At 46.5% G+C, this 25,319-nt stretch overlaps 2 protein-coding genes across 2 annotated transcripts; one reads left to right on the top strand and one right to left on the bottom strand.

Annotated features, from left to right (window-relative positions):
• Positions 1–2,860: 2,860 nt before the first annotated feature.
• LOC127301588 (ATP-dependent 6-phosphofructokinase 5, chloroplastic) lies at positions 2,861–8,830 on the top strand. The gene is made up of 14 exons (XM_051331858.1): positions 2,861–3,140; positions 3,925–4,258; positions 4,358–4,439; positions 4,821–4,894; positions 5,113–5,224; positions 5,692–5,787; positions 5,884–5,985; positions 6,066–6,140; positions 6,568–6,708; positions 6,823–6,939; positions 7,027–7,131; positions 7,252–7,332; positions 8,121–8,249; positions 8,353–8,830. Exons 2-14 carry the CDS (start codon positions 3,948–3,950, stop codon positions 8,518–8,520), a joined length of 1,593 nt encoding a protein of 530 aa, XP_051187818.1. The 5' UTR covers positions 2,861–3,140; positions 3,925–3,947; the 3' UTR covers positions 8,521–8,830.
• Positions 8,831–11,024: 2,194 nt separating this feature from the next.
• On the bottom strand, positions 11,025–16,404 carry LOC127301589 (sugar transport protein 7). Its single transcript, XM_051331859.2, has 3 exons — positions 16,189–16,404; positions 12,663–12,979; positions 11,025–12,582 (listed from the first exon to the last, which is right to left on the bottom strand). Exons 1-3 carry the CDS (start codon positions 16,328–16,330, stop codon positions 11,470–11,472), a joined length of 1,572 nt encoding a protein of 523 aa, XP_051187819.1. The 5' UTR covers positions 16,331–16,404; the 3' UTR covers positions 11,025–11,469.
• Positions 16,405–25,319: the final 8,915 nt, after the last annotated feature.

Genomic DNA, 25,319 nt, shown 5'->3' with positions numbered 1-25,319 from the left:
CTTCGTGCAGCTTGTGAAGTGGTTTTGGAGCTTGCCATCTCCGGAGTGGAGGAAAAGCTATCCATAAGGAAATGGCCATTATCCTTCGTGGAATCGGCTCGGAGAAGAAGGCGAGCCTTCGTGACATTGGGAATTCCTTCGTGGAATCTCCACCTCTCCAAACGTGACGTACCTTATTGCAAAGGAAGGGAACAAGGGAATACATCTTCGTCTCCGCGTGCCTCGGTTATTTCTATACCCGAGTTTACTTTCCTTTGTGATTGCCATTGAGCTTGAAGTACTTATTATATCTTGCTATCACTTGTTGTTCATATATATATTGTGCCTATCTTGTTTAGCTGTAGTTGTTGTTATTGCACTTAGTTGAGTCTAGCATATTTAGGGTTTGTGCTTGTAAAATAAACGTTAGTTTAATTCTGCATTCATAGAAGCCAAATTCGTAAGAGTTTTTCAAACGCCTATTCACCGCCCTCTAGGCGACATCTCGTCCTTTCACTCTCTTTGTGAGTTTTTTTTAATTCTATTCCGAATTGCATCCAGTGAACAATTTGTATTGATATTATTTAATTAATGAAGTGATGTGTTTTCTTGTCAAAAAAATGTTTTTGTTTGAGATAAACTCCACACAAAAAGATGAAATAGACGATGTGATTTCATACCCGTAATGGGTTTCGAGTTCCGATAGCATTATATTCTTAATTTTGTGTTTAATTTTTGACTTATTTTAGACGAATTTTGTCAAATTTATCACACACAAGCAATGGCTTGAAATTTTCTTGGACGGATAGCTTCATCTCGTTGTTCCAGACTTATGTAGGGTCTCCATGCAATGCATGTGGTTGATGAACTTAAGTTTTAGGAAAAAAGGTGTGTTGGCATATTATTTGGCTAACAAGCAAGAAGAAGGCGACGTTTACATAGGTTCGGTCCCTCTTGATATAGGAGGCTAGGTCTCATAGGAGGCTAGGTCGCATGTATCGTGTCCGGGTCGGTTAGAAGTTGAAGGTGAACTCTAGGGTTCCATGTCTTGCCCCGTTCTTATTCTGCATGTTAGAAACATAGGCCTTGAATGCTTCATAGTTGACAAATCATCTTGGGCTTCGTGGTCCTTAGCAGGTCATTAGGTGGGAATCTGGTTCTGTAGCACCAAGGATATTAATAATGGACACCCGAAGGGTCATGCCCACGTTAATAGCTCCCAAGTGTCTAGCCGAGTCATAGACTCGAGTAGGTATTCCAAGTCATAGGTCACGTAGCGTGCAATCGTAGTCGATAGTTATACAAGGCGATTCTGTTGACCTGGAAGTGTATCAGGTCAGCGTATCGCATGTTTTTAGTTGTTTAATAGTCATAGGGATGATAGTTTAACGCATTTTTGGTGCTCTTGATGGATTGGGATTAGTTAATTGCTCTTGGGAGAAAACAAGGCTAACCTACTTCAAGCTTGAGTTACTTGAACCCAGTATATGCTTGGATAGTTCAACTCATGGCGGCGAATCGAACTCTAGCATGTGTGTTAATACCCAACACGTCAGGCGGGTTTTTTCATCATGCCGCATGCATGGTAGATCACAACCGATGTGGCTGCTAGACCCGTAGATTTGATATACATGTTTTGTCTTCACGTTGCAAAGATGGCAACCATATATGTTTTCTCAGCGAATGCAATTGAGGGCAGTCAAGGAGATATAGTCTCTTACACTCGACGATATATCAGTTGTGATGAGAAATAATTGTAAGGAACCAGGAGTCGACGTTGTGGACGGAATCGATGCAACATACAAGATGTGCGGTTGTTTATTATCGGCTACGAGGCCATCGCTCCCGATGGAAGTAGCCCCCGATGCTATGTTCAGTTACCTGTAACCATGCATAGGCTTGTTTTTCCATGACGTCAAGTGACGTAGTCATCCAAGATGGTGCTCAACTTGGACCGTGCACTAAGTGCGAATAATTTCTATCGGCTTTGTTGGAGGACCTGACAAAGAAGCTTAGCTTAGTTGTCATCATGGATGATGTCACAACGTACTCGAGCGCTACTCTGAGCAGCTGAAGGGACGCGTCAAGGTGGCCCCTGCAGAGAATCTTGACTAGCATGTCAGGTAATTTAGGTTGCGCACACGCGCGAGAATCGAAGCACGACATCAGTCCCCTCGATCCTCGCACGGACGAAGTAAATGGGGCGTGATGGTTCACTCCCTGTGTCACCACGTGTCGTTATGGATGCGAGGAACACAGTGATGAAGTAGACCAGACGGTGCTGAATGGCCATAGTGATGCTATAAAAGACAAGGAAAGGGGGGCAACGATGCCTCTCATTCCTTCTTACTGTCACTGTTCATCTTCTTCCAACGCTCATCGCTGTTGTCGCTAGATACCCAGACTTTGGACACCCGTTTAGGCCTAGCAAGAACTCCTCGCTTGCGTTCATGGGAAAGGCGAAGGGCACCGGGCCCCTCCTCAAGCGTCGTCACGACGAGGAGAGCTGACGACGGGGGGAATTCCACCTTCTGCCAAAGGGCCTCATGACTTTGAGAACGGCCAAAATGTTACCGGAGGACAACGAGAAGGTGAAGCTACCCGGCGATGAGGTAACCCAATGTCGCTCCGCCGATTGGCGGGCTACCAAACAAACGAACTTGGTTGTACCTACCCTAAACACAGTTGCAGTGTGGAGGAGTAAGAGAGACTGATGTGCCCTTCTAATCCAACCGACCGTTCTTTGTGTTCGGTTGATCGAACGGCTGATGCCACGAGTAAAAATGTGTCATTCGGCTTTCAAAAAAAAAAAAAGTGTCATTCTCTCTGGCGTTGGGGTCTCGATCCGACGTCTCGTGGACCCGCCCGTGTTCTCGGCCGCAGTGCCCGAGACGAGACCCGACGAAACCGCGTCCAATCCGGTGCCCCGGCTTCCGCTCCGGTCAATACACCCAGCCCACCGAGCCTCCTCCTCCGCCACCTGGTACACCGTACACCGGCCTCCTCCTCCGCCACCCCATCTGATTCTCCGCCGCGCCCAAATCAATCGACGACGCCAACTGGTGCTGGAATAGCGGCTCCGGAGGCCGGAGGAGAAGCAGCAGAGGAGCGCCGCGATCCCCCCGATTCCTCCATCTCGCCGTCCCTACCCGTGGCCGCAGGTAAGCCGACGCTCATCTCCGAATCCGCCATCCCTTGCCCCTCCTCCATCGGGTGGATCCCGGCCCCGCTCTCGCTCGCTGCCTCCCCAATCGCGGCCGTCTCGTCTCGACATCGGTTGGGGCGCGCAATTCGGTTGCCCGACATCGGCGTGTGCGCTCGGTCGGCTCGAAATGTTCAGGGAGGGTGCCGGCGTTGTCCTAGCGGCGCATCCGATTCTGTTCGTGTTTCGCTTTATTTTCTGTGAGGAGGGGGGATACGATTTCTCGGTACCGTATAGCTCATTCATTCGGGTGGTTGTGTAGGCGTTTTGAACTTCGGAATTTGTTGGTAGGTGGTACCGTAGTTTCTGACACAATGTACCTCCATATTATTTCGCAAAAGGAAAAAAAAACATAATGTACCTCCATCATATGCCTCCACCACATGGTGTGTGTGGGTCGATCGGTACGGAGTATTGCTGGTTGGAACTTTGCATTGCTGCTGTCCGTGTGAATTTATTGTTGTAGGGAAGGGCATGTTGTTTGAGACAATGTTTAGCTCCACCCCAGCTGTTGCCTGATGCGATTTTATTGTGCTGTGCTGTGCTTGTTTGTCATTGTGTGCTCAGATGGCCTTATGATGCGTGCTGTAGGTTTGAACATGTTGCTTTTTTCTTTCTCCCTTTCTGCTGAATCAGCTCATTATTTATATTGCACTCAAATCCCTTAGGTTGCTTGTGCATTCCCATTTTACTCCTGCTCGAGTAAGGATGAAACATTCATCCTACATAAATTTCTACTGCAGATTAGGGGTCCACTGTTATTTTCATGTCCTTATCTGGGATGGCCATTGCATTCAAAGCAAGCACGAGTGCTTGTACCGCACAGCAACTGCGGGGGCACTCAACCAGGGATCACTGTCAGTATGGTTTCACTCACTTAAATGAGCCAAGGAGCAGGAAAGGCTCCGCAGCACTGCATGTGAGAGCTACTTCTGGGAAGTTAGACTTGGATTTCAGTGATCCTTCTTGGAGGCAAAAGTATCAGGAAGATTGGGATAGCCGTTTTAACTTGCCACACATAACAGATATATTTGATTTAAAGCCAAGGCTAACTACATTTTCGCTCAAGAAAAACAGGTTCCTTCCTCTTGTTCGCGTCTATAACTGCTTTGTATTCTGAGAATATAAAGCTGTCAATATCTCCCTTGTTTTACTATGAGCATCTGTTACTGACAGAACTCCCCTGGGCGAGACCGACGATTCATCACCTGACATGTGGAATGGTTATGTAAATAAGGATGACCGGGCACTTCTGAAGGTCAGTATGAAGAACATATGATGTGAACTTAATGTTTTCCCAGGATTTGTAAACTAATACATAAAACAAAACTAGTCTCAAGATGTACCTCAGGAAAAACTAATGTAGATACTTTGCTATGTACTGAGGCAGTTAGTGGTACCATGTGTAAGTGAATTATTACGGTGTTACTTGGCCGCATAATCTTCATTTATGTGCATGTGCTGACTTTGTTGAGAACTATTTGTTATCTTTGTAAACTGTTGCGTGTAACTCTGGATAACATCAATTGTACCACATTAGTAGGTGCTTCAGCTAAAATGTGAATCTGTAACTAAAGAAGCTTTACGTTTCCCGCACGGGTTTTATTTTACACTCACATAGTATGTTATGTTTCTCTAGGTGATCAAGTATGCCTCTCCTACTTCTGCTGGAGCTGAGTGCATTGATCCTGATTGTAGCTGGATGGAACATTGGTACGCTCTGATGTAGTTAGTTTTTGATTGGAGTACTTTTTCTCATGGCATGATATGAAAAATATGCTAGCTTGTGTCAGTTTTTCCTTTATTATTAGATGAATATTACCTTTGAAGGAACAATTCAGATTTGAATGTCGTCATCAATTGCTATATTCTTGTATTTTTTATCTTCTAAGAACAGAACATTGATGATCAGCGGCATCTGCTTCCTATAGGGTGCATCGTGCAGGGCCTCGTAAGGAAATATACTATGAACCTGAGGAAGTAAAAGCAGCCATTGTTACTTGTGGAGGGCTCTGCCCTGGTTTGAACGATGTCATTAGGCAGGTATTGTTCTTTCAATATTATTCAAGGATTTGGTTTCTTCACGGTATCGCTGATTTGAGTTTCTACTCAGATATCCAGGCATGTATGGTGCATTTATGCTTGTGAAGTTTGATGTGTTTAACCATTCAAGGGGTAGGAGCAATGCTTAGAGTTGTGCTTTAAATAACCAGTCAGTTAGACACCAAAGAAGGGGTTGACATAGTATAGTTTGTTGCATTTTGTGTGGATATTCTTCACCTGGTGATCAGGAAACTTCTGAAGCTACATCTAAGATGATTTCGTATCCTTGAACCAGAATTGATTTGTGTCTCAGTAGGCATATAAAAAAACGCATCTGGCAAACGAGCTTCATTTCATGCTTTTAAGTTTAAATTGGTGTCATGCCTTATTAAGATATTTTTCTGTGTGTACATCTGCCTTTCACTTCAGTTGTTGACACATTTACCAACGTAAATTGTATTTTCCAGATAGTATTTACCCTGGAGATCTATGGGGTTAAGAATATTGTCGGAATTCAGTTTGGTTATCGCGGATTCTTTGAAAAAGGCTTAAAAGAAATGCCGGTAAGGATGGTAGTTTGGTACTCATCTATCTTCAGGTTGTGTAAAGCAGTGGATGCTCATTATGTTGTGGAATCTAATTTCGGTGACAACTTTCAGCTTTCACGTGATTTGGTGGAAAACATAAATCTTTCTGGAGGAAGTTTCCTAGGTGTTTCTCGTGGAGGAGCTAAAACTAGTGAGATTGTAGATAGTATACAGGTAAACAGTGCGTATGAAAGATTTAAATGTATGATATTGATACTCCATTGTTATTTTTCATGATCATCCTGTGTTTGTAGGCCAGAAGAATTGATATGCTCTTTGTAATTGGTGGAAATGGTAGCCATGCAGGAGCTAATGCTATCCATGAGGAGGTTAATACATCAACTTCCTTTTTTATTCCTTAAATGTGTTATCCATATACTGTTAGGCATGCTTTGATATGGTGCATTTAGCTCTATTACATCAACAGCGTAATGTACTAATCCAACTCTTACAACATAATTGTATACCAAGGTCATGTCATGTTTATTACCTGAGTCTACAAAGCCTTTTTTTGGAGCAAAAACAAAACAGTATTAAGAAAAGTCAGAAAACATAACAATGTTTTTTTTCTCTAATCTGCACAGCTTACTGCCTTGCTTACCTCTGCCCAAATTACACCAGTGATCAGGATTTTTAATGATAAACTATTTCTTAGAACTAAATAATCTGACAGTTCCGTGCTTTACATTTTCTAGATCTTTTCTACTGGCGAACACATTCTACGTGTTTCATGGTATGATTTGTTGATGTTTGCAGTGTCGTAAGAGAAAACTGAAAGTTTCAGTTGTAGCTGTTCCAAAAACAATTGATAATGATATACTTTTCATGGACAAGACTTTTGGTTTTGATACAGCTGTTGAAGAAGCTCAACGTGCAATCAATTCTGCCTATATAGAGGTTGGTTAATGTTGCTCATTTCTTAGCGTGTTTTGGCTTGGAAAATCCAAGTGAAGTGAATTTGATATATAATTCACTCTTGCTTTAGTTAATTCCTATATTGATTATGTTTAGGCACGCAGTGCATATCATGGAATTGGGTTGGTCAAATTAATGGGAAGAAGCACTGGGTTCATAGCCATGCATGCTTCTCTTTCTAGTGGACAGATTGATGTCTGCTTAATACCTGAGGTGTGTAACTGCAAGCACTAAGCCGATGGATCTTTAAATTTGTCTTCAATTCACATTTACTGATAGAAGCGTACTATCTGAGTGAAGGTATCTTTTACACTTGATGGAGAACGTGGTGTTTTGGCACACCTTGAGCACTTACTGAAAACCAAGGGATTTTGTGTAGTTTGTGTTGCTGAAGGTGCTGGACAGGTATGATGTAGTGTATGTGTCTTGAGGTTATACCTACTTGAATTGATTGTTCTGATAGCGCTTGCAACTTTAATTAAATATAGTTGAAATTGAGATTGATTCTTGGGTTTGTTCTTGCAGGATTTGTTGCAAAAATCTAATGCGACAGATGCATCAGGAAATGTGATACTTAGTGACTTTGGTGTTCACATGCAACAAAAGGTATATGTTCGTATTAAACCCCATATGCAAATGTATTTTGTAGTTACCATCTGAGATGTGATAAGTGCTTAAAATCGTTGGTAACTTCTCTGCTGAAGCTGGTACCTGCTTTACCTTGTATTGCTTTTGTGAGGGATGGTGCCTGCTATACTTGCTAGAATCGAGGGCCTTTCTTTGTGCTTATTTATGAATTATTTATGGTAACCACCACCATTGTTTCATCTTATGACAAAACATATATGCTCCTACAAAAGAACTGTTTGCATTCCAATTCGCAATCTACTGGGACGTTGGAAAACTTTGAGACGGTTGTCAGTTCTAATCATGTTTCCGTTAAAAGAGATGGAAGAACTTTTGGTCAGTGTTTGCTGACCTGCATGCCTGAACTTATTTGCAGCAGTGCTCTGGCACAAATGGAACTGGTTAGTGTTAGTCATCCTAGTTTGGATTGGTCTGACATCAGTCTGCAAACCATAGTCAGGATTCCACAAGTTATTTTCCGCTGCCAGTGCATAATTTATGAGCCTCTTTTTGTTTACATTAGCAACAGTTTGTAACTAACTTTGCTTAAAGTTTACCTGCTTTGACCCAGCGAACACACATTAAGATTACCACATTGTCTTTCGTATGTGCATCTCTTTACTGCTCATATTTCTAGTATGCTTTGTAATGTTGGATTTAAAATTTTACTGATTAGCATTAGTATTACTCAGTTCTTTTTTATATACTTTTTTGGAGAATTTTTACATATCATTCAATGTGTTGATGGCACTGGTACCACTTCCCAGATTAAGAAGCATTTCAAGGACATTGGTGTTCCAGCTGATATTAAGTACATTGATCCAACATATATGGTCCGTGCCTGTCGTGCAAATGCATCTGATGCTATCTTGTGCACTGTGCTTGGACAAAATGCTGTAAGTTAATGTCCTTTTCTTATGTGTTCCTATTTCACATATGTGTTGGTAGCATGTATCCATGTTATTTGTTTTGCACATAACAAATGAGTAACTTCTGTAGGTCCATGGAGCATTCGCCGGGTTCAGTGGCATCACCTCAGGTATTTGCAACACACATTACGCTTTCCTCCCGATCACGGAAGTCATTACAGCACCGAAGCATGTGAACCCAAATAGCAGGATGTGGCACCGCTGTCTCACGTCTACCGGCCAACCAGACTTCCACTGACCCGAGTTTCACGATGCACCTCTCTGCACAGGTTGAACTCGAAATGGATTAACATTCTTTTTTTTCTTACCTACAGACTAGTGAGAGCGCAAGCTACCAATACGTTATACGTTAACAATAATGTAATGCTGACAATGAACTCGACCCCAGTTTTTGTCTGTGGACAATGGAGCAATGGAGCTGTACATGCTCGTATTACGTCGTCCCGAATAATCCAAACTGTAATACACTGCCCTTTTTTAGGGAGTAATACACTGTCCATTGATCATCCTAATGCTAAAAGGAAAGATCGGCCCTTGAGTGCGTTTTATTTGATGCTGAAGCAAAATATTCTGCTTTGTTCTGTAGATCACTGATTGTTTAGTCAGACTTCCAGAAGTTGCACCATGGGCAAAAGGGGGATAACGATGGATGCTTTATGTTAATTGTGTTGAATTGCTTGGCCGGGATTAACAGCTCGGTGCCGTGTTAGGTTGTGATGTGCCGATCAAACTAAAAGAGAACAGCAGCAGCAGCTGGGCGGTTCTATCATGCCCTGAAGCATACGTTGTGGTCAGATAGTAGATTAGGATGCTACCCCAACCAGGCGAGCACCAGAAACAGATGCCTGGCCGACGAAATTGCAGGTGGTATATGTGTCTAATTATTTCAGGCCAAATGACGGGCGCGCAATAAATACCTGAATTTCGTGGATGGTCAAGATTGAACCCCTTTTGGGTTAGGTCTTGGTAAAACACTTAGCCATGGTTGATTGTCTGCATGACTTTCCCAGCTAGGAGATGGTCAGCTTGTCTTGGCTCGGACAGACCCGCTACGGAGATTTGAGCATGTTATTTGGCTGTCTGTGAGGTATCAATCCAAACCCGTGTTTGTTGCCTGCACTTCAGAAATTTTGGTTCGATAAATACAATGACACCATATTTGATTGCTTGCATTGTATGTTTATGGTCAACTCTTCCCAAAAGTGGTGACCTTACTAACAAATATTACCACCCTAAGATAGCATAAGATGTAACACAAAAGAAACGTGTGACCAAATCAAATTCTTACAACCATCATCATTATCATTAAATTCTTGTGTTATACTCCCACTTTGCCTCAGCCCCTCCAGTCGTCTTGCCTGCCCAAGCAACATTATCATTTGGTGCCACCATATGCTTTGTTCACTGGTGTCTACTGACACATCCTCCTCTTTTGGGACACATTCATGAATATCATACCCTAGTATCTAGCTATGCAGAATGCAACATGCAAAAACAAGCTTAACCTAAGTGGGGTAAGTGTAGGGAATGACTTCTGATTTAGGAATTAAATATATTCTTCCATATAGAAAATCCCCCTCACCTATGACCCTAAGGCTCAATTGTCGGAAATTGAATAAATCATGTGGATAGTTCCTGGAAAAGTACTCATTTAGATGGTACCTGGTACTTGTGGATAGTGGAAGAAAGCTAGGCTGACATGCATATCTAGCACCTACCGATTGAACTTTCATACAAATTAAACATGTGCAGCTACATTACAAGCAGTAGTGTTACCTCTCTATAGAAGATATCATGACAAAAAAAAACTATTACCTTGACAAACACTCATCCCTTGATAAACACTTACCCCTCTAGGTCTAGTTATATTGGCATTCAGAATGTTTGTATCATGGGTTGATCCTTCTCAACATTACTTTTTAACAAGCACAATGTGGATAGTGAAGTACTTTCTATCCCAAATGATGCATCTTGTGATCTTGGTACTCCAGGAGTCACATTTATACCATCAATTGCACGAATACAAATCTATGACAATATGCACAATTATGTTGCTGACATTTACATACTACAAGATATTTATAGAGTATTACTTACCTTGAAATGTGGATACCACCCATAGGGAGAACCAATCCGTGGTTGGATGGTTAGGAAAGCAGTGACACCCCTAGTCTGCCAGAGTTTGACACTTTGGTGTCTCATAAAAAGTTGGAATAATCTTTCAGTGGGAGACGATGTTCCCGTCAACAACAATCCGCCTATAGCCCCACCCCCTATCTTTGGTGGTGTGTCACTGGTTGGTGGCTTGGCCATCTCTCACCTCTAAGATCATCAAGTGAATACATGACTGGTTTGAAATATCTAAGATCACTGTAAACCTACCTAAAACATGAGGAAACATTTATTACATTTGCTCATGTGTAGATGCTATCTACCAGCAAACCACTCTCCCAAAGCATCTTACAAAAGTGGGAAAAGGGTTCTCTTGTTATCTAAAGCTTGTTTGTAGCTCTACACCATTACTTTGAGAGAGTTCATGACTATAGAGACATGGTCTTGTGGGAACAAGTTCCTTTGGCACAACCCTTAATAGACTATCTCGGTCGATGCACAACTTGGCGTACTTACTTATTGTTTTTCTAGGCATACCTCCTTCATCTAAGATTGAGCACTTTGGGACATGTAGCTTACGTCAGCCGCACAAAACCCATATATGATATATGCTATACACTCTTGGTCACGTCCTGTACAAAATAGTGGAGATCGCTACACCACGCTCTTAGTCTCGTACTTCCTCCATTCCATAATAAGTGTTGCATATTTGTCTAGATACACATGTATGTAGAGGCGTTTTAGTGTATGTGTACATGTGTATCTGCGACATTTACTATAGAGCGGAGGTTGTACCACCATGTATACACATGCGCGCATATGTTTCCGTCGAGGATAACCTATTCAAGCGTTCGACGCCATAGGGTGTACACCCTACACACGATGAGTGCCACTTCAACCACTATCTAGAGTAGGGCTGCGAGCTGGAGCTGGCATAAACCTGCATATAGTTGTTCTAAAAATCAACCTAGTGCAATTTTTATTTGAGATGACTTTTGATATACCTACATGTCGGCTCTGCAACCCTAATCTAGAGACACGGGCCGTGCGCATATCTCGTTGCTATATATGATCTTCACTTGTGAATGTTGCTCTCATATGGAGGGGCGCTATCCCCACCGCCGGGTCCCCATCCGTCCTCGAGCGGCATGATGTCCGGCATTACATTCTTCCAGAACCTGTGCTTGCTCCAGAGCAGCACCATCTCCTCAATCGGCACGCCCTTCGTCTCCGGCAGGAACACATGGACGAAGGCCGTCATGACGGCGATCCAGCACGCGAAGAAGATGAAGATGGCGAACTTGAACGCGCACAGCAGCGACAGGAACGCCTGCGCGATCACGAACGTGAAGAACAGGTTCACCGCCACCGTGATGCTCTGCCCCGCCGACCGCGTCTCCAGCGCGAAGATCTCGCTCGGCACCGTCCACCCCAGCGGCCCCCACGACCACCCGAACGCCAGCATGAAGAGGCAGATCACCATCACCACCGTGATCGAGCAGCTCCGCGACAGCTGCTTGTCCGCGCCGAACTTCGCCGCCAGTATCCCCGCCACGATCACCTGGCAGACGATCATCTGGATGCCGCCGCTGATGAGGAGCTTCCTCCTGCCCAGCCGGTCAACGGTGGCGATGGAGATGAGCGTGGAGAACAGGAGCACGGCGCCCGTGAGCATGGACGAGTAGAGCGCCGCGCTCGCGCCGAACCCCATGCTCTGGAACAGCACCGGCGCGTAGAACAGTATGGAGTTGATCCCCGTCAGGATCTGGAACGCTGGCATGCACACCGCCATCACGAGCTGCGGCCGGTTGCGCCGCTCCAGGATGCTCCGGAACGGGTGCTTGATGGTTTTGGCGAGCTCGCTGGCCTCCGTCATGTCCGTGAACTCGGCGTCGACTTCCGCGGTGCCGCGGATGAGCTCCAGCACTCGACGGCCCTCCTCGACGTGCCCGCGCTCGATGAGGCTGTTGGGCGTCTCCGGCAGGAGGATCCCGCCGATGGTCATCAGCAGCGCCGGCGCGGCCGCGAGGCCGAGTGAGAGGCGCCATCCCCACGGCTTGATCTTCTGCGTGCCGAAGTTGATCATGTTGGCCGTGAAGATGCCCAGCGTGGTCGCGAGCTGGAACATCATGTTCAGCCCGCCCCGAAGGTGCGCCGGCGCCATCTCCGACAGGTACAGCGGCACAGCCTACGAGGACAACAAGAGCATCATAATTAAGGAGCAATTAAAGAAGCATGCAATCACTCTACGTGAAGAACTTAGCGTACTTGATTGCCGAAACCGATCCCGACGCCAAGCATGATGCGGCCGATGATAAGAATCGTGAGGCTCCCGGCCGCGGCATTGAGGGCGGCGCCAATGAGGAAGCTTATGCCGCCGCAGATGATGCTGGCGCGGCGGCCGTAGTTCCTTGTCACCGGCGCGGCGGCGAGGGTAGAGACTTGGCCAGCGAGGTAGAGCGAGGAGGTGAAGGCGGAGAGGGCCTGGTTATCGTACTTGCAGTAGTTGTTCCTGGTGGGGGAGTTCTTTCGCCGGAACACCACCGGGAAAAACTTCTCGAGGAACGGGTCCATGGTGTTCACTCCTGCAGCAACCGGTGCAATTAGTCAGACACTGAGCTGCAAGAGCTCAGCTGGGATTTTAATTTTCAGGGTATAGTCCATTCTAAAACTAAATCATTCTTCAACAATGTTTGCGGTGATTGAATGGAATTGGAATCTGATGGAGGACAGCCAGTCGGGCAGCTAGGATCGGCGACTTGTTACGTTAGAAGCCTAAAATGAGTGATAGACGAGGCTATTGAGGTCACTATTTAGTACTCTCTCCATTCTATATTAGTTATTGCAAATTCGGATCTATCTATCATAATGTGTCTAGATATATCAAATCCCACAACAACTAATATGAAACAGAAACAGAGAGTGTATTTTGTATGTCTGGGAGCTAGGGGCAACCAGGGCTAGCTTAGCTGTTTTCCTAGTAATGGTGTATGATCATAGCTGAAATAATGGGGCTCTCCAATTTTTTGTGATGTCACTGTACTTCATATATATAGAAGGTGCATGTATGCAGGGATGACTTCATAAATCTCATACCTGCACCTTCAGAAGTTTGCCCCTTGGATACCTACCCGGGCGGACAATTGGGAGCTATTCCCATCCAGACCTGCCACATTGGCATCCCTTCCATGCTCAATTGTTACACGAGGGCGTTGTTACACATCTCACCACTATCCAGCCAGCCTCCACATGCACAGTTTTAATTGTGACTGTTTCAATCAGTCAACTTAGAGAGAGCCGTTAAATCTATACTTACTCATACCTTTTGCACTTGCACAAATTCAAATTTCTGCTAGGATGGTGTTTGATGCACGCAAGGAACCATTATTTACACAGTTACAACTACAAAAATGTAGGATTAAAGTTTAACAAGCCATACAAAAGTGACCAGTGATGTGGCTTGAATTGCATTGTCTTGTTGGTACACGCGCCTGATCGGTGCATCACAATGGTACCCTAGGGGAATCAGGTGCGTTTGTACATGTAGAGGTGATATATGATATATATCACACTGTTTTTATTCTCTTATTCCAGTTATTTTTCTACATTTGGATCGGACCATCCTTCCCGCTCCCACAAAAATCATTAGGGTCTAGGGACACACACCCACATTCTCATCTCTCTAGCCACCCGTGTTCGCCTACACAGTACACACCCTTTCCTTGCCCCGCACTCAACATTCTTCAATCATGTCTCATCCTTCCGTCCTGGTTTTAAGCCTTCCCTCATGGTTATACTATTAACCCCTCTAACCCATATTACTTATCACTAGAACGAGAGGTACGTAGAATACTCCTCTTCCCCCGACCTAACCCTCCTCTCCCCCCGACCTAACCCTCCTCTCCCCCTGCGCCGGCGGTGCCGCACCAGGGCCCTCCTCCCCCGCTGCCGTCGCCGGGAGCGCTGCCGGGCAAAGCCCTGCGGCGTGGCGGTGGCGGCCTATCCTCTCGCCCCCACGACCTGGAGGGCATGGCGGCGGCGTCCGCCCGGCCTCTCCTTGATGCGGCGGCGCAGGGAGGCGACGACTATGGCGTCGATCTGCAGGCGACGGGCGGCGGCGAGGATTGGGTCCAATCTTGGTCCGTTTGGGCCGGGGCGGGTGTCGATCTGCCTGTCGTGGCTCTGCCTCCTCGGCAGGGAGGCGATCGTGGGCATCCCTCGCGTCAGGAGGAAACCTGGGGCAGCAACCCCGGGCATGGTGGTGGTGGTCATCTTCTTCGTCGGAGGTGGTCGGCCAGGCTGGTAGTCCTGTGTGGGGGATCATGGGATCTCACACAGGTTTCCGGCAATGGTGATCTAGTCCGGGGTGTCATGGCGGCCGGTGAAAACTGAGCCTCGACCTCGGTCTTGGCGGATGATGGCGGCGTCGGTCGACGTCGTTACCTTGTCGAATGCGTCATCTTTGCTCGTCTTGGCACTACACTCGGCGAGTTGGGGATGCGCGGCTGCCGGTGAACACCGTGCTCCGACCTCAGTTGGCGGATGATGGCGACGTGTCGCGCCGCTACCTTCTTGAAGGCATCGTCGTCGCAGTCTGCGGTTTCTCACTCGTGCTGCTCCGGGGAAAACCCTAGGTCCGGATCGGACGATGGCGGCGCGCCCTGCATCGTTCTACCTCTTGGGGAATCGTTTTTGGAGCAGCTGCTGGATGTTGGCGGATTTCGGTGGAGTGGTGTTCATCTACCACATTGTTGGCGGTGAGTCTCAGTGGCATGGTGCTGCAGGGTACCGACGACAGTTGCGGGATGATGTATACGTGCAGGATGGTGGAGCCATCTTGCGTCATGGTGGCATCGACGACAGGTCTTGCAAGGTTAATGCGATGATCTCTCTTGAAGATGGAGTCGAGGAAGACGGCGGGAGCAACACCTGTGGCGTGTGCGTTGGTGTGCGCTGAGAGTCTGCTTGACTAGATGTGCTTCTCACCTGCTATTGGGCGGTTTGAGAAGGCATTTAGTTTTGGATGATGTGAGTTGGTGTATTGTCACCCTCTTCATCCCACTATAGGTATAGTAAGGTTGCTTCGAGATTGATCTTTTGTATTGTTTCTTGTAAGGTTTCGTGAATAATCTAATAAAAAAAGCCGTGTGCATCCTTTGGATGCAGAAGCTGGGGCGATATTTCCCCCATTTCAAAAAAAAACTTATCACTAGAAGGAGTGAACAAACACACTAAAACATGTTTTGATACAATTTAATCAACAATAAGGAATGTGAACCAGAGAGAGTAAGTGATTTTGGTACGAACTATCTTTTGATCATGGAATTACAGACTGGATTAATAATAGTTAAATTTTGTAAACATTTGAGAAAGGTTAGGTGAAATATTTCTCTAACATTTTGAAATATCAGATGTTCCTGTGAGAATTTTTTGCTGCTATGTACGTAACCAATTGGCTATGACCAAAATTGCCAGTGGCCCAAACAGAAATAATTGTGTGACGTGGATGTGGCAACTATTTTCAAAGTGCAAGAGATTAAGGATCGAAAAGCGTTGGGAGCACATGGTTGTTAGGATCACACGAGGCACCAAAGGCTTGATCATTCAACATATATAAATTAGGAAATCTTTATCGAAAAAATAAAAAATTACGAAATGGGCGAACCTGCTATCTCAAGACTTTTCCCGATAGACTCGGCGTACAAGTAGTATATAGATACATTTGAATTTAGATAAAATTTTGACATCCTTTCCGAAACAGAGGGAGTAATGACATATGTCATCCGGTGCGTACCGGAGATCCCGATGTCATAGCCGAAGATGGAACCGCCGATGGCAGCGACGATGCACGCCATGGCCACCGCGAACGTCATGTGGCCCTTGTACTCCGCCGCCCTCTCCTTGGTCACCCCTCGCGGAGCCATGCTGCCCGCCATCTCGAAGGAGTTCCTCCCACTTGCACTAGTAAGCTAGAGTGAAAAAACCCCAAATGAACAAGAGCTCTCGAGCTAGCTAGCTGCCACCACTTCACCAGACACGCAGAAGCAATATATATAAGCCAACTTTCGCACCCTGCCAGCCTCCACATATATTTGGGAGCGACATCAGTGGCAGTGGTAAGCGCCGTCGCGATCGCATCACGTGTTGGCGACACACACGACGCCTACCCGACCTCCTCGACCCATCAATGATCAAGGCACTGAAGGGAAGCGTGTGAACGCCAAAAGCACCAGGTGGCGCCGCTGTCTCGCCTCACGTCGGCGTAATACTGTGGCCAGCGCGGATGTCCACAGCCCTGTGCTAGGCACTACTTAGCGCATTTTCAGCGGGTTGATCTATTTTAAACATAGAGTGTGTTCGTTTTGGCTCGTTTGGGTATGCCCGTGGATATATGTACATGCGGCTGTATCCATCTCCTGAGTGAGAGTCGGGTAAACCCAGCGAACCAACATTTTATAGATTAATTAAAAAGATAATTTACGAAGGATGAAAAAGGATTAATACAAATGATTTGCCGGTGTCGCCTACACGTTCTCATCGTCGTCGATCTAGATGATGACTGGCGATGGCCGCAACCATGGTGGCGTAGGAGTCCGAGGAGAGTACATTGTGTGATGTGAAGCATGAGGTGCACGTGCAGGGCCTACGACCCAAGCAAATGCGCAGGTGCAGGCCACGTCACCATTGCTACATCTGGCGTGGTAGAGTCGCCAACGTCGTGGCAGGCCATCCCAGCGCCACCATGGAGTCACGCAGGGCCATGGCGAGGCCGCCCTATTCAGCTAGGCCCTCCAGTTCGAACTGCTGGATGGCCATCCTGAGGGCTTCGTCGTCATCGAGCTCGGTGGCTTAGGGGGCTCCTCCTCCTGCTTGACGGCCGCCAACTTCCGCTCATAGGAGAGGAGGCCAAGTTAGTCGGACGTGTCAAAGTGGGTCCCCCACACGTCGTCGCCGCCCACCTACGGCTCCTTGTCCAAGACACCCTCGTCCTGCTCCCACTCGTAGTCCCCTACCAAGGTGGTGCGACATCGCGGGTCGTGTTCCCGCTCGTGGAACGTGTCCCACACCTCGAGTTCGTGGCGTAGGCGGGATCCTGCGGCAGATGTGGTGGGAGGAGAGCTCTCAGTCGTTGCATCGCGACGCCCCTTCCGATGGAACGGGCGGCACCGAACTCCTCCGTGCATCCAGGTGCCAGTCGTTGGGGAGGTGGACATCGGGCCACACCAATGGCCTCCTCGTATCTCAGAGCGGGCTGTCCACCTGCACGGGTATATAGACACGTTCACGCAGACGCGACGGCGACCCACGACGGCCGCGGCCCGTCGAGGACCCGACCTCGTGGTCATTGCGGACGCCATTCCTCCACGGCCGCAATCCCTTGCCGATGGCTGAATTCAGGCAGACGCATTCCTAGTCGGAACTTAAGCCATCAATGGGTCGGTCCGCAACGCTCGGTCAGTTTGGGCTGCACCGTTCGGCTCCGTTTTTGGTGTTCTCTGTTTGGTGAACCAAAACAGACTGCAACGATTCTTTTAGATCGGTCTGCTGGAGTTGTCCTTTACTCGGCAGATTCTGTGTCATCCGATAAGATTGAGGTTCCTCCAAAAGAGAAATGATGGGGTTCAGGTCTGAGACACATTGTTTCGGCCGGTCGCCGTCGCTCACGGTACGGCTGACAATAATGCGATGCTGACAAACAAAACGTCTCGTCCTGGTCACATCGATCGATCCCATGGTACGTGCGGCTCCCAGCGTGCGCTGGCCTCGATCCATCAGGGTTCAGCTGCATTATGCGAATGGTGAGGCGAGGTGCCGTTGTTCATTTCTCCCGGAGATGGAGCGGTACGAAAGGTGGTGGTGGACGAACCCTGTCTTGTCTTTCTTTTTCTTTCCGGAGAGTGGAGAGATACTGTTTCGGGGAAGCAAAGCATGCAGTTCCTTTGAACCTTCAACGGGACAGGCAAGTGCGCCGCCGTGTGTGTCACCACGTTTGTCGAGCTTAACCCGCACGACGGCGACGAGCGAGGCAACAGGCCGGTATCGATCTAGTCCGGTGACCGGTGATGGATCTGGGACATTCGTGGACATTTTTCGGGCCCCGGAAATGATGACGGATGGTTCCGCTATTTCGTAGCTAAATTAATGCAGAGACGCCAGCAGATTGTGGAAAATTACATGATCCTAGCATTTGTTTGTTTTCGTATTGATCTAAACGCTCGTGAGGTGAGGAGAGTGTTATGCTCGGGAGGGTAAGAAGCTATGACATGCCTTAGAGGAAAAAGTCCAAAACAAACCTTAAATTTATAGGCAAAAGCTAAATGAAACCTTGAACTTGCAATCCCTGAAATTGGCACTCAGAACTCATCAATCCCGGTCTATTTTAGACCTTGAACCTGTTTGGCACATGGGGATGCTACAATCCCGGCCGGGATATTCTGCCTCACTCACTGACAGTGGGACCCATATGTCATATCCATCTCTTTCCCCAAATCTTTCTCACAGCAACCCACCCGATCCCAACCCTCCCACCGTTTATTCCGCAATCGCGTATGTTGCTGGCGCGGCTGGCCGCGTCGCTCGTCGGCGATCTGGCGAGCATGAGGCGACCGGATTTTGCAGGAGCCATGCTGGGGCACGCAGGACACGCGGGCTTATGCAGGCGTACGTGCTCTGCGTGCTCCTCTCACTGGTGCCTGCAGATGTTGGGGTTGAGCTGGACGGGTCGTGCAGTGGCCGAGCGGGGCGGGTCGTGGAAGCCGGGTAGGGACGACGGACATGGTAACCGAGAAAGGGAACGGGATGGTGCACACATCGGCAGTGACAACCCGTCCAGAGCAACATCGGTCGTGCATCCCGTTCGAGCAGCAGAGGCGTTCCGCCACCATCCCCGTGGGGTGCTTCTCCAGGCCGTGCCCTCCGTCCATTTGACCGCCACATTGGTGGTGTGGAAGACCTGCTGCTGGCGCGGGGCGTGCCCCATGAGAACCAGATGTGTGATAGAGAAACCAGATGTGTCAAAAAACGTTATAAGGTTTAAAATAGACTGGGATTGATAAGTTCGGAGTGCCAATTTCAGGGATTGCAAGTTCAGGATTTGATTTAGCTTTTGCCTATGAATTCAAGGTTTGTTTTGGACTTTTTTTCCTGCCTTACAAGATGATATCAGAAATCCGGCCTTGTCTATATATCTGAAGTTTAATATCGGTGCATCTAACTCACGAAGCTGCATCTAACTCACGAAACTGATAAGTTTATCTGGAAGTTAACAGAATCGGGTTGGTTTTCAGTTAAATCTATGTACTTGAATCTTATGAACGGCCATACTAGATTTATTCGTAAGTATCTTTGGAAGATCAAAATCTTTAAGATAAAAAAAATTTATGTGGTTTTTTAATAATAAGGTGTTGCTTACTAAGGACAATTTGATAAACAGAAAGTGGACATGTTGTCAAAATGTTGTTTTTGTGATGATAATGAGACGATTGATCACTTGTTTCTTTCTTGTCCGTTTGCAAAAGTAATTTGGAGGATGGTATTCTTTTTCTATAACATTCCTGCTCCATCTAATATTACTAATATGTTCGGTAATTGGTTGAATGGGGGTAAATAAGAAGGAAAAAAGCAAATAAGAAAGATAAAGAGCATATTCGTATTGGTATTTCTGCGATTTATTGGTCGATATGAACAAATAGAAATTATACTGTGTTTAATAAATAGAAGAGAACCAATTTTTTGCAGGTTATTTTTCGTACAGCGCATTGGATATAGCTTTGAGCATACCTTCATCCGGAGAATCAGCGGGATACTATGGGTACTGGATGCAACCATCTATTGATGGTCACACGGGGTTGCTATTTTTAGGCTACTCGATGGAGGCTTAAAAGAATTGAAGATGGATATTTCTTTGTATACTTTTCATCTTTGTTTGATTGGTTCTTGTCAGAGTGTTAGCTTCCGCATGATTGTAATAAGTATACACTTTGGACATCTTTTTAAATAAAGAACATGGCTATGTGCATCTGCTGATGCTGAGGAGCTATGCTCTCATATCGAAAAATCTAAAGTACCGTACACATAACATTAGACCTCAGTTGTAGCGGGGGTGAAACGGACGATTTAAGACTAAATTTGATGATCTTGCATTTTCACCGTCTTCTTCGCTTCGTAATCATCAACTTCGTTTCTGATGGTCCGGCACCTAAAGCAGCGACTGTGTTCCCTTATCTTTCTTATCTTTCTTCCCGCACTCACAACGCGTTGACACTGTTAACTGGAGTTGTTAACGATGAGTAGCTGTAGGTGTTGTCCTTGTTGGCGAGGCAGTCTTACCAATACTGGTTGTCTAGCCAACGACCGGGTTCTAGAGCGGCGTCACTGAGAGGCCCATCGACTAGTTTATCTCTAATAAGTTACTACACGTATTCTAATACAGATCTCGTGTGTGTTCTAGAGGAAATTAGTTAATGATTCGTGGGTGGACTATGTGTTAGGTTGGACTAGGTCATACCGGGACTCTCAGGAATCATTGAATTTGCTATCGTGTGGGTCAATGTCCAGTGATAATACTATCCACCATCATAACGCTAAAAGGGATCGTATACCTCCTCTTCGATTTGGTTCGTTCTGCAAGAAAAAGGGGCGAGCATTAAGTTGTTAAGATGCATGCACTTCGCAGCTGCCTCGGTTTTACGAGTGAGACGTTTCCTTTTGATGATAAAGCAAAATATGTTACAGCCTTAGCGCTTGTCACTTCAGCAAGTGAGTTGCAACCATCCACCGATCCACGCGTGATGCTGCGAGAGGTCCAGCATTTCCAGCGTTTAACTGGAAGAGCCCAAGCCCTGTTCTCGTTCTCGGTCATCTCGCGTGGAGACGGGCCCTTCAGCGCCTGTAGGCTCCTCCTCAAATCATTTCAGTAATTATGTACGAATCCACCTATGAAGATTTGAATTTTTGATGGCTATCTTGCTTGAGTCGAAGTACTAGATCGTCAACTTCGAACGACCTGGACCGCAGACGTCGACTATGATAGTTCTTCAGATTTTGCTGATACGTGGTTACTCTCGAAAGTACCTTGTCTCTGGCTTCGTCGAATGCGTCCACATCATTTTCGAGCGTCTTTCGCGAGACTTCTTCATCGTATTCTGCAACTCTGGGAGAATTATGCTATATCTCTATCGGGAGCACCGCCTTAGCTCCATGAACTAAAAAAAATGGAGTTTCTTGGGTCGCTGTATTGGGTGTTGTTCTCCATAATATGTTGGGCAACTCATCAACCCAAGTATGCCGTGCTTTTTCCAGTGGGGTCAGTAAACGCTTCTTGATGCCATTGCAGATGATTTTGCTTTTTCGACTTGGCTATTGGTTTGCGGGTGCGCCACCGATGCAAACTGTAATTTTATGCTCACGCCTTCGCAGCAATCTTTGAATTCTCGGGAAGTGTAATTGCTGCCATTGTCCGTAATTATGTCGTTAGGGACGCCAAATAAAAAAACTATTCCCTTGATGAAGTTCACCGATAATGACGCGTCTGCCGACGTTACCGGTATTGCTTCAATCCACTTTGTAAATTTGTCGACAACTACCAGCAAATATATGTGTCCTCCAGGCCAAGACTTCTGCAATTTCCCTACCATGTCCAGGTCCCATTGTGCGAAAGGCCACGCCAATGGTATGGGCATTAATTATGGTGCTGGTGAGTGTTGTTTGGATGCGAACATCTGACAAGCTTCACAGGTGCGCACGATTTCTTTCACATCCTCTATTGCTGACAACCAATAAATCCTGCTCGAAAAGCTTTGGCTGCTATTGCTCGACTGCTTGCATGGTGGTCACATATTCCTTCGTGTATATCCATTAATATGACTCGCCCTTATTCGGGTGTAACACACCTCTGCAGCCCTCTTTATATACTTCGTTTATATAGATCTCCTCTAACCACAGTGAACGCCTTGGATCATCTGATAACTCTTCATGCTTCCACTGGATCTTGAGGTATTTCCTTTCTCGTGATATATGCCACATACACCTGCATCCACGAAATCTCAATCATCATGACTTCCTCTGGTTCTTCCTCGTTATTTGGTGTATGTGTTTCTTGAGCTATTGGAGCCCCCGAGTCTTTCTTGGCCTTTTCTTTTTTCTTCGGCTGCTTCGGTGTCTTCTTAGCCTTGGTTGACCTTTCACTGATTTCCTCCCAAAAAACACCAGGTGGAATTGGCAGGCATTGCGAGCCGATATTTGCCAAAACGTTGGCTTCATCATTGCTGAGCCTGCTGATGTGGTTTACTTCGCAATCGTCGAAGGTTTCCTCGAGTTCGTTGTACACCTCCTTATACGCCATCATGCTATCATTGAATGTGTCGCACTTGTTCATCACCTGTTGAGCCACCAGCTGTGAGTCGCCGAAGATTTTTAAGCGGCTAGCACCGCACGCCTTTGCCATCTTCATCCCGTGGATCAAGGCTTCATATTCTGCCTCATTATTTGATGCGTTGGAGAAGGTCATCCGCAATATATACTTCATCTTGTTTCATTGGGGTGAGACAAGTACCACGTCTGCTCCTTCTCCTTCCAATCTCTTGGACCCGTCGAAATTCATGTATCAGGTACTCAATAGATCCGGGGTTCCCATATTTTGAAGTTCCATCCATTCTGCGACAAAGTCTGGCAGAATTTACGACTTGATCACTTTCTTTTTTCATATTTGATGTCCCGAGGGGAAAGCTCGATTCCCCAAAAGGAGACACGTCATGTGGCTTCTGGATTGTTTAAGATGTTCGAGAGGGGTGCCTCGTTGACTACTATTGTCGGGTGTGCCGAAAAATAGTGCCGTAATTTTCTTGTTGTCGTGAATGCTCCATATGCTAGTTTCTGATAATTCGGGTAACGTTGTTTAGATGGTGAAAGCACCTCGCTGATGAAGTATACTGGTCGCTGAACTCCATGGATCTTCCTTTCTTCTTCTCGCTCTATCACGAGGACTGTGCTGGTCACCTGAGGTGTGGCCGCGATGTATAGCATGAGAGGTTCTTTTTTCTTTTGGAGCCACCAATACTAGTGGTGTCGAAATTGTGCGCTTGAGATGCTCAAAGGCTTTGTCTGCTTCTCCGTTTCACTCGAACTTTTTCCCTTGCTTCATGAGCGCGTAGAAAGGAAGTGCTTTTTCTCCCAACCTTGCGAAAAATTTGCTAAATGCTGCGACTCGACCAGTTAGCTGCTAGATCTCCTTGAGCTTGGTTGGTTTTCTCATCGTCACGATGGCTTGTACCTTTTCTGGGTTGGCCTCGATCCCTGTAGCTGACACCAAGTATCCAAGGAGTTCTCCCGCAGGAAATCCAAAGGAATATTTCGTCAGGTTCAACTTGAGTCAAAATTTGTCGAGGTTGTCGAAGGTTTCTCGCAGGTCATCGATGAGGGATGACCCTGTCTTCTTTGTGATGACGACATCGTCGATATATACTTGAAGGTTCTTGCCAATCTGCGTGGAGAGACACTTTTGCATCATCCTCTGGTAAGTGGCTCACGCGTTTTTCAACCCGAAGGGCATTGTCATGTAGCAAAACACACTATAAGGGGTTATGAAAGCTGTTTTTTTTTTACTTCATCTTCCTCTTTTAAGCGGATCTGATTGTAACCAGAATATGCGTCCAGGAAGGAAAGACGTTCGCAACCCGCTGTGGAGTCGATAATTTTATCGATCCTCGGGAGGGGAAAGTGATCCTTTGGACAATGTTTATTGAGACACGTGAAATCGATGCACATGCGAAGGATTTCAGTGTTTTTTCTTCGGGACCAGCACTGTGCTGGTGACCCACGTGGTCTCGGTATGTAGTTCTTTGATGAAACCCACTTCTTTGAGTCGACGGATCTCAGATAGCATGGCTTTGCGGTTAGGCTCATAAAAACGCCGCAAATGTTGTTGGATTGGTATAGCTCTTGGATCTAGATTGAGGGGGTGCTCGGAAAGTTCCCTGGATACTCCTGGCATGTCAGCTGGACACCATGCAAAGGTTTCCCAGCGCTCACGGAGGAACTCGACGAGCGTGTTTTCCTATGCGTTATCCATGTTAGTTGCGATAGCTGTCATCTTCTTGGGATCTGTCGGGTAGATCTGCACTTCCTTGGAGTTCTTGGAGGTGTCGAAAGTTTGCTCCTTTAGTGGCCTTCCTCCATCAGGTAGCACGTCATAGTTGGTTGTTTGCCTAGACGCGTCACATTCCGCTTGCATCCCGAAGGTTTTAGACAGCTTATGGAAATCCTTGTCGGATTTATCCGCCATAACAAAACTTCCTTTGACTGTTATTGGGCCGTTAGGTCCAGGGATTCTCCATAGCAAATATGTATAATGCGGCACAACCATGAATCTGGCATATGTGGGTCTTCCTAGTAATGCCAGATACTGCGACGAAAAGTCGATAACTTCGAATTCCAGCCTCTCTTTCCTGAAGTTCTCTCTTGTCCCGAATTGTACATCAAGCAAGATCTTTCCCAAAGGGTAACTTGGCTTCTCAGGTGTAATGTCGTGGAAATGTGTGTCTGTTGGTGTCAGGTTCGCCAAAGAAATATTCATCTTCCGCAACGTATCCGTGTATATGAGGTTTAGGCTGCTGCCTCCATCTATGAATATGCGGGATACCTCAAATCCCGCAATTACCGCTGGTAAGATCATGGCTGACTGCCCTGGTCGAGGAACTTGGGGTGGATGATCCTCCTGGGTGAACCCTATCGCTTGTCCCGACCAATTGAGATACTCAATAGTTGGTGGAGGCGACTTTTCTGCCATGTATACCTGTCGCGAGATTATCTTCTAAGCCCTATTCGAGGGTCTACCTTTGTGGATCATCGACACTGCTCCCGTTGTGTCAATGAACTCGCCGTTATTGCCTTGAGGTGCCGCAAGTTGCAGGTATTGCTGGTTTGCGC

This window comes from Lolium perenne, chromosome 5 (assembly GCF_019359855.2).
Source record: "Lolium perenne isolate Kyuss_39 chromosome 5, Kyuss_2.0, whole genome shotgun sequence".
Classification (NCBI taxonomy): domain Eukaryota; kingdom Viridiplantae; phylum Streptophyta; class Magnoliopsida; order Poales; family Poaceae; genus Lolium; species Lolium perenne.
Note: the sequence above shows the minus strand (reverse complement) of the source record. Positions and strands in the feature narration are given on the sequence as shown.